Genomic DNA, 13,952 nt, shown 5'->3' on the forward strand with positions numbered 1-13,952 from the left:
TTATTAGATTTACCTTCCTGCTGAGCTCTCATTCGTTTCGTCGACACCGTGTTGTCCACTAACACTGTCTTCTATTACATCCTCTCCTACATTCTCCTACAGTAGCGTTCCATTCTCCCCATGAATATTAGAATATAGAGCGCAGTATAGTATGGAACTGAAAGATAAGCTGTCATAAGTCAGAAAATGAAGACAATCGAAGTGTTTAGGAGTGGTGTAACATTAGCATGCTGAAAATTAAATTGGCTTCCAAAGTTTCTACACAACTGGCCATTAAAATTGCTACACCAAGAAGAAATGCGGATGATAAACGGGTATTTACTGGACAAATATATTATACTAGAACTGACAGGTGATTACATTTTCACGCAATTTGGGTGCATAGATGCTGAGAAACCACCACTGACCGTAATAACGGCCTTGATACGCCTGGGCATTGAGTCAAACAGAGCTTGGATGGGGTGTACAGGTACAGTTGCCCATGCAGCTTCAACACGATACCACAGTTAATCAAGAGTAGTGACTGGCGTATTGTGACGAGCTAGTTGCTCGGCCACCATTGACCAGACGTTTTCAATTGGTGAGAGATCTGGAGAATGTGCTGGCCAGGGCAGCAGTCGATCATTTTCTGCATCCAGAAAGACCCGTACAGGACCTCCAACATGCGGTCGTGCATTATCTTCCTGAAATGTAGGGTTTCGCAGGGATCGAATGAAGGGTAAAGCCACGGTTCGTAACACATCCGAAATGTAACGTCCACTGTTCAAAGTGCCGTCAATGCGAACAACAGGTGACCGAGACGTGTAACCAGTGGCACCCCATAACATCACGCCGGGTGATACGCCAGTATGGCGATGACGAATACACGCTTGCAATGTGCGTTCACCGCGATGTCGCCAAACACGGATGCGATTGCCATTCGTGCACCCAGGTTCGTCGTTGAGTACACCATCGCAGGCGCTCCTGTCTGTGATGCAGCGTCAGGCGTAACCGCAGCCATGATCTCCGAACTGATAGTCGATGCTGCTGCAAACGTCGTCGAACTGTTCGTGCAGATGGTTGTTGTCTTGTAAACGTCCCCATCTGTTGACTCAGGGATCGAGACGTGGCTGCACGATCCGTTACAGCTATGTGGATAAGATGCCTATCATCTCGACTGCTAGTGATACGTCGCCGTTGGGATCCAGCACAGTGTTCCGTATTACCCTCCTGAACCCACCGATTCCATATTCCGCTAACAGTCATTAGATATCGAACAACGCAAACACCAATGTCGCAATACTATAAACCCCAGTCGCGATAAGCTATAATCCGACCCTTATCAAAGTCGGAAACGTGATGGTACGCATTTCTCCTCCTTACACGAGGCATCACAACAACGTTTCAGCAGGCAACGCCGGTCAAGTGCTGTTTGTGTATGAGAAATCGGTTGGAAACTTTCCTCATGTCATCACGTTGTAGGTGTCGCCACCGGCTCCAACCTTGTGTGAATGCTGTGGAAAGCTAATCATTTGCATATCACAGCATTTTCTTCCTGTCGGTTAAATCTCGCGTCTGTAGCACGTCATCTCCGTGGTGTAGCAATTTTAATGGCCAGTAGTGTATTTAACTACAACTTTTTTCTCTATGCTCATTGCAGAGCTCCAGACATGAGGTAGTTCTGTGAGGAAAAGATTATATGTAAAACGCTAACTAGAATCAGTGACAGAGCGATATACCATGTGGTAAAACACCAAAGAAGGAGAGCTTTTGTAAAGTTTGGAAGGTAGGAGACGAGATACTGGTAGAAATAAAGCTGTGAGGACGGGGCATGGCTCGTGCTTGGGTAGCTCAATTCGTAGAGCACTTTCCCGCGAAAGGCATAGGTCCCCAGTTCGAGTCTCGGTCCGGCACACAGATCTGCCAGGAAGTTTCACCAAAGAATAGTTTACATGGTACTACAGGGAGCGGTAGAGGCTAAGAACTATAGGGGGAGGCTGAGAGGAATATATGCAACAAATAATTGAACGCCGTGATGACCAGGTACCATAGAGGGGCCTAAAGATTTAACACTTAAATCGACTGCTAGAGGGACATGAAGATGTTTAGTGCAACACTAAAATCGATTAATAGAATACACCTCTAAGTCTTTTGAATGGGACATCAGTATCACTAAAGATATTATACATGTCTAGAAAAAACGTAAGTCTTAAGCTACTAAGAATCAGCTCAAATTATTTGGAGACCGACACCATGTGTGTATCATTCCCATGTTGTCATAGGAGCCTTAATTGATTATGCCTATAATACTACATCACATTACTATTGACTATACATTATCTATGTAAAGATATTGTATATGTGGTAATTGTATGCGCCACAGAAATTGATATTAATTAAAAATTGTTGTGCAGCCAACAGCTTAATCAAGGTGAAATTTATCGTTCTTTACGTTTTAGGTGTGAGGTACATCCAGCATAAAACTGTTTTAGGAAATTATATTTTTAATGTTGCGAGCATGTAGGCATGTTTTGACATTCATTGGTTAGGTGATGACTAAGGCGTTTTAGGTAACGGTGTGGTAAGTAGGGCATACAATAGTTTACCGTTGTATGCAGTAATTAATGAAGCCAGAAATTAATGGACACTTTGAAATACACGAACGGAGAATTCGAGGCCGGAGTTGTTGTGGATGCAGAAAGCTTAACAGATTATGGATGCATATCTTACTTAATTTCCCGCTAACCTCCTTGCCTGTGAGTCCTGGGTACACTTCGTTCAGACAGCAACATTGAGAGCCGACGGGTGGCTTAGAGGTTCATGTTATTGAGGCCTTTGGAGACCAAACTAATGGCGTCTTTCCGGCTCCCATGGCGATTTGTTGTTTCCATCATTTACACAGAATTTCGACGATCAATGAAGCCGTCGTCTTCAGGTGCTGCGAGTTTTGCTGTCGTGTTTACCTGCTGCTTAGACCACAACCAGAGTGATGAAGCATCTTTCTCTGCCAAAATCTGAGAAACTGTGGAATGCACGGAAGTAAACGCAATAGGAAGGAATCGAATTTAGAAACTGAGGAATCGATGGTTACGGAATCGTACGTGAAAGTTATTATTTTAAATAATTTGGATTAAGAATCGTTTGGTCGCGTCAGGATAAAGCAATGAAGGGTGTTTGGGGTGTAATTGGGCTGACGGTAGTGGTGCAGTGTTACAAGGTTGTAATCTCCCCCCTCCTTCCTAATTCCAGTTATTGTCCACAATAAGCAACGTATCTTAAGAAAAATTTGAGAGGAGCTAAGATTACAATAAACGTTCTAGTTTACCTAGCTTGTCGTGAAGAGTTGGCTCCAGTTCTTCTTGTATAGGGGTCTGATTCTCGAAGCTAAAAGATCCTCATGGTTGAATTAGTTTAAATCAGTTTGAAGATTGTCGTTTCAGAATTTTTGTTGCTACGTTATTATATTTTGTTACATTTTAGTATGTCATACAGTCTTATGAATTCTCACATTAACAAAGCCGAAATTACATTGTTTGTCCAAAATACAAAAATACGTCCGATCACATCAGAGGCATGCTTACCACTACTTCGCTCTACGGTAATAACCATATTCCGATGGGTTTACGATTTTTCTTCAGAAATAAATTTTTCTTCAGAAATAAATTTTTCTTCAGAAATAAATTTTTCTTCAGAAATAAATTTTTCTTCAGAAATAAATTTCTGTTAGTTTCGATTATTATTCTATAAATGAATCCAGAAATAAACATAATAAACAGCACTAGATTGCGAAATTAATAATAGGAATTTTAAGTGTCCCAAATAATTCTAATTTCAAATTTTTCTAAAAAAGATAATTTTTTACATTCAGACCTTATTGGTTACGAAAATAAAGTAATTCCTTTTCATAAATTTTAGCTTGAAACATAAGGTACTGTATATAAAATTATATGAAAGTTTTCAGAAAAGCTGCTGAGATAGTGATTACGTGTCGAAAATTCGAAAAATAATACTGGTATCAACAACTACTGTTGAGGAAATGGGTCAAATGGCTCTGAGCACTATGGGACTCAACTGCTGTGGTCATTAGTCCCCTAGAACTTAGAACTACTTAAACCTAACTAACCTAAGGACATCACACACATCCATGCCCGAGGCAGGATTCGAACCTGCGACCGTAGCAGCCGCACGGTTCCGGACTGCGCGCCTAGAACCGCGAGACCACCGCGGCCGGCACTGTTGAGGAAAAGCAATGCTAGAGGAGTACATCCCGTAACAAGGTCCTGTGTAGTTTTTGTAGGCTACTGAAATGAATGGAGCACCGGTACAATTTAGAAAGCTTGACTGGAATTTGCTAAGTTGATTTGCCTTACCTGGAGCGTTGTCAGGTTGATGAGATGGTGTTATGATGCAAGTGCAACTATAACAAGTGCCTGCGAGGGAAGCAAGATGAGGGCTGATGAAGATGTGATATCGTAGCTGGTGTACTGCAACTGGAATTGTTGTTGGATATTGCTGCACATGTGGTGTTGGCTGTGGTTAAGGGGCTGCGCCACATATTGGTGTAATGGTAAAGAAAACAAAATAGAGCGATGAATATCGGCATTCTAGTTAAGTTGGTATATGGAAATGACTGTGTAAGTTGCAGTGGCTAATCCATCGCTCATTATTTCGGTGATCAATGCTAAGTCGTTAGCCATAGTATCAAGAAACAGCCGGCCGCAGTGGCCGAGTGGTTCTAGATGCTTCAGTCCGGAACCGCGCTGCTGCTACGGTCGCAGGTTCGAATCCTGCCCCGGGCATGAATGTGTGTGATGTCCTTAGGTTAGTTAGGTTTACGTAGTTCTAAGTCTAGGGGACTGATGATCTCAGATGTTAAGTCCCATAGTGCTTAGCCATTTGAACCATTTTTATCCTGAAACAACACAAAACTAAGTTCAAAAGGAAATCGAAACCACTCTCTCTGGTCAATAAACAAACCTATAGTCATACAAGACCAACGAATGTAATGCTCGTTCCCTTCTCTGAAGTTTTAAAAACATATCGTTGAATCTGGGCCCTGCGAGCAACGAAAACTCTGCCACATTGAGATGAACAGCTTATAAATGCAGTAGGTTACATTTATTATTTGTGGGTCGCCTAGTCATGGAGAAACTGTAGGAAAGTAAGGGATCTTGAAATGTAAGTGAGAGTAACAGGTATTTATTTGCGCCTAATGACTGAAATAATTCACATAAAATTAACACAGAGAGATGTTCTCTAGAAGCTGAAATGAAATTAGTAAATGACGCTAACACTATGGGGAGGTACCAAATTATATGAATGACTCTACAAAGAAAGCGCAAGATCTGCTCATCTGGGCAGCTTACGATTTCAAAGGTAAAGAGACAAAGGTGGCCACAAATTATAATCAATTAAGTAACAGATGCCGATCCGCGAAGTAAGTAAGTAACACGCTACTCAGTATATGAATCATACTACCGCAATTGCGACGCTTACGTTTCCCCAAAAATCAGACAGCGTGCGCCGATGATGAGCAGATGGCAGCCCAGAGGCAATTCGCCAAGACATTGAAAAAGAATCCTCTCTATGGCGAGCAATGTGTCCTCGATTGATCTGCCTTTTCGTGTCAATAATCGTGCCGCCGGGGACGACTCATTCCATGCTCAGTTATTGTCTGGGGAATGACAATGGTGGCACGGCGTCCTCTGAGTGAGGCTAGCGCCGGCCGCCTCTGCCAATAAAAGCATGGAGGACGCTGCAACCCATCACCCACGAAAACAGCCCATTTCCACAGCGATGCTCGCCGCCCCTAAAGAGACTCAATGAACGCCTGCTGCCGACAAACACGAACAGAGATCACACCGGGAGCGCACCTCCCTAATGGAAAAAAAACGCAAGTCTTTCCTACCAGACACTCATGCCCATTACACGCAACAAAATAACCACGAAATAGTAGCAAGAAATGGAACAATATCGCATAGCGGTACGTGACAGTCACGTCACTGAACCAACAGCAAGACACAGATGACTATGATAGAGATGGCGCAGGTAATGCGGATGGCAAAAGGTGACAAAGAAGGTGGTCCAGAAATTTCTATTGCTGGAAGTATGGCCGCACGTATAGCTTCTGCGTAAGTTAATGTACCACCGTGCCTGTCAGTATCTCATTTCGTCTTCATTTACAACTAGTTTAGAGCATCGTACTTATGATCCGGTACATTGGTCAGAATGGATATTCATTTAAAATAAATGATGAAGCCTGTGCCTGTAGGTAGCTGTAGAAGGATGCATCTGCACCTCTAACGTCTACCTTTCCTACCATTTCTTGTTACACGATGTGTACTGGTCACGATTGATTGTCGTTAGGGAAAAGCTGACATAAGCACTACAGCGTGCGCCTGTAGGGAAATATAGGCAGGGGTCCCACAAGCACGCCACATCTGCACGCTTAGTATGCTGTATTCGATTTCTTTTTCTGTGAAAGACTGGGGCACTCTAGGATTTCTACATAATTTGTCAACGCACTTCACAACGCATGAATTTCGCGGTTTCCTTAGCCTTTGGGCAGTATTTCCTAAGTTGATATATTCGAGACGCTCGCAGCACCGTTGCCAGCTTTCAACTGCGTAGCGTTCACGACTGCCCAGCCCTATCCAAAACTCAGGGACCGACTTACTCTGACTCAACTGCAGATACAGCTTTACCCAACCTCAGTTCATTACCAAATACGCTGCTGGCCATTAAAATCGCTACACCAAGAAAAAATGCAGATGATAAACGGGTAATCAATGGAAAAATATGTTATACTAGAACTGACATGTGATTACCTTTTCAAGCAATTTGGGTGCATAGATTCTGAGAAATCAGTACCCAGAACAACCACCTCTGGCCGTAATAACAGCCTTGATTCCTCTGGGCATTGAGTCAAACATAGCTTGGACGGCGCGTACAGGTATAGCTGCCCATACAGCTTCAACACGATACCACAGTTCATCAAGAGTAGTGACTGGCGTATTGTGACGAGCCAGTCACTCGGCCACCATTAACCAGACGTTTTCAGATGGTGAGAGATCTGGAGAACGTGCTGGCCAGGGCAGCAGTCGAACATTTTCTGTATCCAGAAAGGCCCGTACAGGACCTGCAACATGCGGTCGTGCATTATCCTGCTGAAATGTAGGGTTTCGCAGGGATCGAATGAAGGGTAGAGCCACGGGTCGTAACCCATCTGAAATGTAGCGTCCACTGTTCAATGCGAACAAGATGTGACAGAGACATGTAACCAATGGCACCCCATACCATGACACCAGGTGATACGCCAGTACGACAATGGCGAATACATGCTTCCAATGTGCGTTCACGGCGATGTCGCCAAACACGGATGCGACCATCATGATGCTGTAAACAGAACCTCGATTCATCCGAAAAAATGACGTTTTACCAGTCGTGCACCCAGGTTCGTCGTCGGCTAAACCATCGCAGGCGCTCATGTCAGTGATGCAGCGTCAAGGGTAACCGCAGCCATGGTCTCCGAGCTGATAGTCGATGATGCTGCAAACGTTGTCAAACTGTTCGTGCAGATGGTTGTTGTCTTGTAAACGTCCCCATCTGTTGACTCAGGGATCGAGACGTGGCTGCACGATCTGTTACAGCCATGCGGATAAGATGCCTGTCATCTCGACTGCTAGTGATACGAGGCCGTTGGGATCCAACACGGCGTTCCGTATTACCCTCCTGAACCCACCGACTCCATACTCTGGTAACAGTTATTGGATCTTGACCAACGCGAACAGTAATGTCGCGATACGATAAACCGCAATCACGATGGGCTACAATCCGACCTTTATCAAAGTCGGAAACGTGATGGTACGCATTTCTCCTCCTTACACGAGGCATCAGAACAACGTTTCACCAGGCAACGCCGGTCAACTGCTGTTTGTGTATGAGAAATCGTTTGGAAACTTTCCTCATGTCGGCACGTTGTAGGTGTCGCCATAGACACCAACCTTGTGTGAATGCTCTGAAAAGCTAATCATTTGCATATCACAACATCATCTTCCTGTCGGTTAAATCTCGCGTCTGTAGCACGTCATCTTCGTGGTGCAGCAATTTTAATGGCCAGTAGTGTACGTATCAGCTTAACAACCAAACGTTTTTTTGCATTTGAAGGGCAACATTGCTGCACCAGTCCAGCGGCTGACCATCTCGTACAGAGACGTGAATCGTAATAGACGTTTAGATTCCGGTGCTCAAAGATCACCGTGTTAAAATAGTGAAAAAAGTGAAAACCAGCTATGGATCAGTTTTCAACATCTTACACATTTTGAGAACGACAAAGGCGCCCCCCTCTGGGCTCCACAACTGCTCGTACCCATTCAAAAAGCCTGCCAAACCGAGGCAGAAGTGGAAATTTCACAGCTGTCATGTCAATCCAGATGACTTCTTCAGTCGCCTAAGTTCCATGGACGAGCACTGAATTTATCGCTGTGACATAGAGAGGACTATAGCAAGCAGTGCAAGCATATTGATTCACCATTGCCAACCATCATTTGGCAATGTTATCAACATTCTACCGACATCTCCTGAGGAGGTTATGGGAGGCTATGATGAAGCATCGCGAGTGGTGTTCAAAGGGCCGCTTTTGTCAACGAGAATACCGTACCTTGTTCTGCACTGGACATATTCACGTACGCTTATTGGTTGGCTACTTAATTTTTTCTCACTCCCACTCCGTTTTCCTTACTTGGCTATTGGTTTGAAGAAACCACTGCATGGCAGGCATTTCCAAAATGAAGGTGCGGTGATTTTAGTGATAAAATATTTCTTTAACAGGCAAATTGAGCGTTTTATTACCAAGGTCTCCGCCAGATCATCGATCGTTGGTAAAAATATGTCGCTGTGGAGCGAAGGATAAATACATACTAAAGGTCTAATTTGAAGTTTCAAGTCTAAGGCACTGCAGTCATGGACTGTGCGGCTGGTCCCGGCGGAGGTTCGAGTCCTCCCTCGGGTATGGGTGTGTGTGTTTGTCCTTAGGATAATTTAGGTTAAGTAATGTGTAAGCTTAGGGACTGATGACCTTAGCAGTTAAGTCCCATAAGACTTCACCTAGAAGTTTCAAATTGTTAACTTCATATTCTTCGACCCCCCCATGAACCATGGACCTTGCCGTTGGTGGGGAGGCTTGCGTGCCTCAGCGATACAGATAGCCGCACCGTAGGTACAACCACAACGGAGGGGTATCTGTTGAGAGGCCAGACAAACGTGTGGTTCCTGAAGAGGGGCAGCAGCCTTTTCAGTAGTTGCAAGGGCAACAGTCTGGATGATTGACTGATCTGGCCTTGTAACAATAACCAAAACGGCCTTGCTGTGCTGGTACTGCGAACGGCTGAAAGCAAGGGGAAACTACGGCCGTAATTTTTCCCGAGGGCATGCAGCTTTACTGTATGATTAAATGATGATGGCGTCCTCTTGGGTAAAATATTCCGGAGGTAAAATAGTCCCCCATTCGGATCTCCGGGCGGGGACTACTCAAGAGGATGTCATTATCAGGAGAAAGAAAACTGGCGTTCTACGGATCGGAGCGTGGAATGTCAGGTCCCTTAATCGGGCAGGTAGGTTAGAAAATTTGAAAAGGGAAATGGATAGGTTACAGTTAGATATAGTGGGAATTAGTGAAGTTCGGTGGCAGGAGGAACAAGACTTCTGGTCAGGTGACTACAGGGTTATAAACACAAAGTCAAATAGGGGTAATGCAGGAGTAGGTTTAATAATGAATAGGAAAATAGGAACGCGGGTAAGCTACTACAAACAGCTTAGTGAACGCATTATTGTGGCAAAGATAGATACGAAGCCCACACCTACTACAGTAGTACAAGTTTATATGCCAACTAGCTCTGCAGATGACGAAGAAATTGAAGAAATGTATGATGAAATAAAAGAAATTATTCAGATAGTGAAGGGAGACGAAAATTTAATAGTCATGGGTGACTGGAATTCGAGTGTAGGGAAAGGGAGAGAAGGAAACGTAGTAGGTGAATATGGATTGGGGCTAAGAAATGAAAGAGGAAGCCGCCTGGTAGAATTTTGCACAGAGCACAACTTAATCATAGCTAATACTTGGTTTAAGAATCATGATAGAAGGTTGTATACATGGAAGAACCCTGGAGATACTAAAAGGTATCAGATAGATTATATAATGGTAAGACAGAGATTTAGGAACCAGGTTTTAAATTGTAAGACATTTCCAGGGGCAGATGTGGACTCTGACCACAATCTATTGGTTATGACCTGTAGATTAAAACTGAAGAAACTGCAAAAAGGTGGGAATTTAAGGAGATGGGACCTGGATAAACTGAAAGAACCAGAGGTTGTACAGAGTTTCAGGGAGAGCATAAGGGAACAATTGACGGGAATGGGGGAAAGAAATACAGTAGAAGAAGAATGGGTAGCTTTGAGGGATGAAGTAGTGAAGGCAGCAGAGGATCAAGTAGGTAAAAAGACGAGGGCTAGTAGAAATCCTTGGGTAACAGAAGAAATATTGAATTTAATTGATGAAAGGAGAAAATATAAAAATGCAGTAAATGAAGCAGGCAAAAAGGAATACAAACGTCTCAAAAATGAGATCGACAGAAAGTGCAAAATGGCTAAGCAGGGATGGCTAGAGGACAAATGTAAGGATGTAGAGGCTCATCTCACTAGGGGTAAGATAGATACTGCCTACAGGAAAATTAAAGAGACCTTTGGAGATAAGAGAACCACTTGTATGAACATCGAGAGCTCAGATGGCCACCCAGTTCTAAGCAAAGAAGGGAAAGCAGAAAGGTGGAAGGAGTATATAGAGGGTCTATACAAGGGCGATGTACTTGAGGACAATATTATGGAAATGGAAGAGGATGTAGATGAAGATGAAATGGGAGATACGATACTGCGTGAAGAATTTGACAGAGCACTGAAAGACCTGAGTCGAAACAAGGCCCCCGGAGTAGACAACATTCCATTGGAACTACTGACGGCTTTGGGAGAGCCAGCCCTGACGAAACTCTACCATCTGGTAAGCAAGATGTATGAAACAGGCGAAATACCCTCAGACTTCAAGAAGAATATAATAATTCCAATTCCAAAGAAAGCAGGTGTTGACAGATGTGAGAATTACCGGACAATCAGTTTAATAAGCCACAGCTGCAAAATACTAACACGAATTTTTTACAGACGAATGGAAAAACTAGTAGAAGCCGACCTCGGGGAAGATCAGTTTGGATTCCGTAGAAATATTGGAACACGTGAGGCAATACTGACCTTACGACTTATCTTAGAAGAAAGATTAAGGAAAGGCAAACCTACGTTTCTAGCATTTGTAGACTTAGAGAAAGCTTTTGACAATGTTGACTGGAATACTCTCTTTCAAATTCTAAAGGTGGCAGGGGTAAAATACAGGGAGCGAAAGGCTATTTACAATTTGTACAGAAACCAGATGGCAGTTATAAGAGTCGAGGGGCATGAAAGGGAAGCAGTGGTTGGGAAGGGAGTAAGACAGGGTTGTAGCCTCTCCCCGATGTTATTCAATCTGTATATTGAGCAAGCAGTAAAGGAAACAAAAGAAAAATTCGGAGTAGGTATTAAAATCCATGGAGAAGAAATAAAAACTTTGAGGTTCGCCGATGACATTGTAATTCTGTCAGAGACAGCAAAGGACTTGGAAGAGCAGTTGAACGGAATGGACAGTGTCTTGAAAGGAGGGTATAAGATGAACATCAACAAAAGCAAAACGAGGATAATGGAATGTAGTCGAATTAAGTCGGGTGATGTTGAAGGTATTAGATTAGGAAATGAGACACTTAAAGTAGTAAAGGAGTTTTGCTATTTGGGGAGCAAAATAACTGATGATGGTCGAAGTAGAGAGGATATAAAATGTAGACTGGCAATGGCAAGGAAAGCGTTTCTGAAGAAGAGAAATTTGTTAACATCGAGTATAGATTTAAGTGTCAGGAAGTCTTTTCTGAAAGTATTTGTATGGAGTGTAGCCATGTATGGAAGCGAAACATGGACGATAAATAGTTTGGACAAGAAGAGAATAGAAGCTTTCGAAATGTGGTGCTACAGAAGAATGCTGAAGATTAGATGGGTAGATCACATAACTAATGAGGAGGTACTGAATAGGATTGGGGAGAAGAGGAGTTTGTGGCACAACTTGACCAGAAGAAGGGATCGGTTGGTAGGACATGTTCTGAGGCATCAAGGGATCACCAATTTAGTATTGGAGGGCAGCGTGGAGGGTAAAAATCGTAGGGGGAGACCAAGAGATGCATACACTAAGCAGATTCAGAAGGATGTAGGTTGCAGTAGGTACTGGGAGATGAAGAAGCTTGCACAGGATAGAGTAGCATGGAGAGCTGCATCAAACCAGTCTCAGGACTGAAGACCACAACAACAACATATTCTTCGACGTGCTAAATGAAAATTGGTTGACAAGAGAGTAAGACAAGGTTGTAGCCTATCCTGGATATTATTCACTTCGAACATTGTCCGAGCAATAAAGGAAACAGAAGAAAAATTTGAAGTAGGAATTAAAGTTCAGGGAGTGTGAGACGTTTAGTCTCCTCCCACGGAAATTAGGTATTCGTGCCATCGCTTTATCTTGTGTAGTTTCTCTGTATTCCACGGAGTGTTTGATATCTCAAACGCACGTGTTACGATGTGGTGGCGCTAACGGCGTTCGAAGTGGCCGCAAGGAGTAGTACATCCACACTGAAGAGCCAAAGGAACTGGTACACGTGCCTAATTTCGTGTAGGGCTCCCAAGAGCACACTCAAGTGCCGCAACACGACGTGGCAAGGACTTGACTAACATCTGAAGTAGTGCTGAAGGGAACTGACACCATGGATCTTGCAGGGCTATCCGTAAATCCTTAAGAGTAAGAGGGGTTGGAGGTCTCTTCTGAACAACACTTCGCGAGGCATCCCAGATTGTCTAGTAATGTTCATGGCTGGGGACTTTGGTAGCCAAAGGAAGTATTTAAATTATGAAGAGTATTCCTAGAGTCACTCTGTAGCAATTCTGGACGTGTGGGGTGTCGCTGGAAATGTCCAACTCCGTCGGAATGCACAATGGACATGAATGGATGCAGGTGATCAGACAGGATGCTTAGGTACATATTACTTGACGGAGTCTACATCTACATCTACATGACTACTCTGCAATTCACATTTAAGTGCTTGGCAGAGGGTTCGTCGAACCACAATCATACTATCTGTCTACCATTCCACTCCCGAACAGCGCGCGGGAAAAACGAACACCTAAACCTTTCTGTTCGAGCTCTGATTTCTCTTATTTTATTTTGATGATCATTCCTACCTATGTAAGTTGGGCTCAACAAAATATTTTCGCATTAGGAAGAGAAAGTTGGTGACTGAAATTTCGTAAATAGATCTCGCCGCGACGAAAAACGTCTTTGCTGCAATGACTTCCATCCCAATTCGCGTATCATATCTGCCACACTCTCTCCCCTACTACGTGATAATAAAAAATGAGCTGCCCTTTTTTGCACCCTTTCGATGTCCTCCGTCAATCCCACCTGGTAAGGATCCCACACCGCGAGGCAATATTCTAACAGAGGACGAACGAGTGTAGTGTAAGCTGTCTCTTTAGTGGACTTGTTGCATCTTCTAAGTGTCCTGCCAATGAAACGCAACCTTTGGCTCGCCTTCCCCACAATATTATCTATGTGGTCTTTCCAACTGAAGTTGTTCGTAATTTTAACACCCAGGTACTTAGTTGAATTGACAGCCTTGAGAATTGTACTATTTATAGAGTAATCGAATTCCAACGGATTTCTTTTGGAACTCATGTGGATCACCTCACACTTTTCGTTATTTAGCGTCAACTGTCACCTGCCACACCATACAGCAATCTTTTCTAAATCGTTTTGCAACTGATACTGGTCTTCGGATGACCTTACTAGACGGTAAATTACAGCA

General features: G+C 43.5%; 1 protein-coding gene across 1 annotated transcript in view; it reads left to right on the forward strand.

Moving 5' to 3' along the window:
* The first annotated feature begins 6,018 nt into the window (after positions 1-6,018).
* LOC126260589 (atrial natriuretic peptide receptor 1-like) overlaps positions 6,019-13,952 on the forward strand; it is a 940,475-nt gene continuing 932,541 nt past the window's right edge. The window contains exon 1 of the mRNA XM_049957924.1: positions 6,019-6,097. Coding sequence (XP_049813881.1) covers positions 6,019-6,097 — 79 coding nt within the window. The remainder of the gene's footprint in view (positions 6,098-13,952) is intronic.

Source organism: Schistocerca nitens, chromosome 5 (genome assembly GCF_023898315.1).
Source record: "Schistocerca nitens isolate TAMUIC-IGC-003100 chromosome 5, iqSchNite1.1, whole genome shotgun sequence".
Classification (NCBI taxonomy): domain Eukaryota; kingdom Metazoa; phylum Arthropoda; class Insecta; order Orthoptera; family Acrididae; genus Schistocerca; species Schistocerca nitens.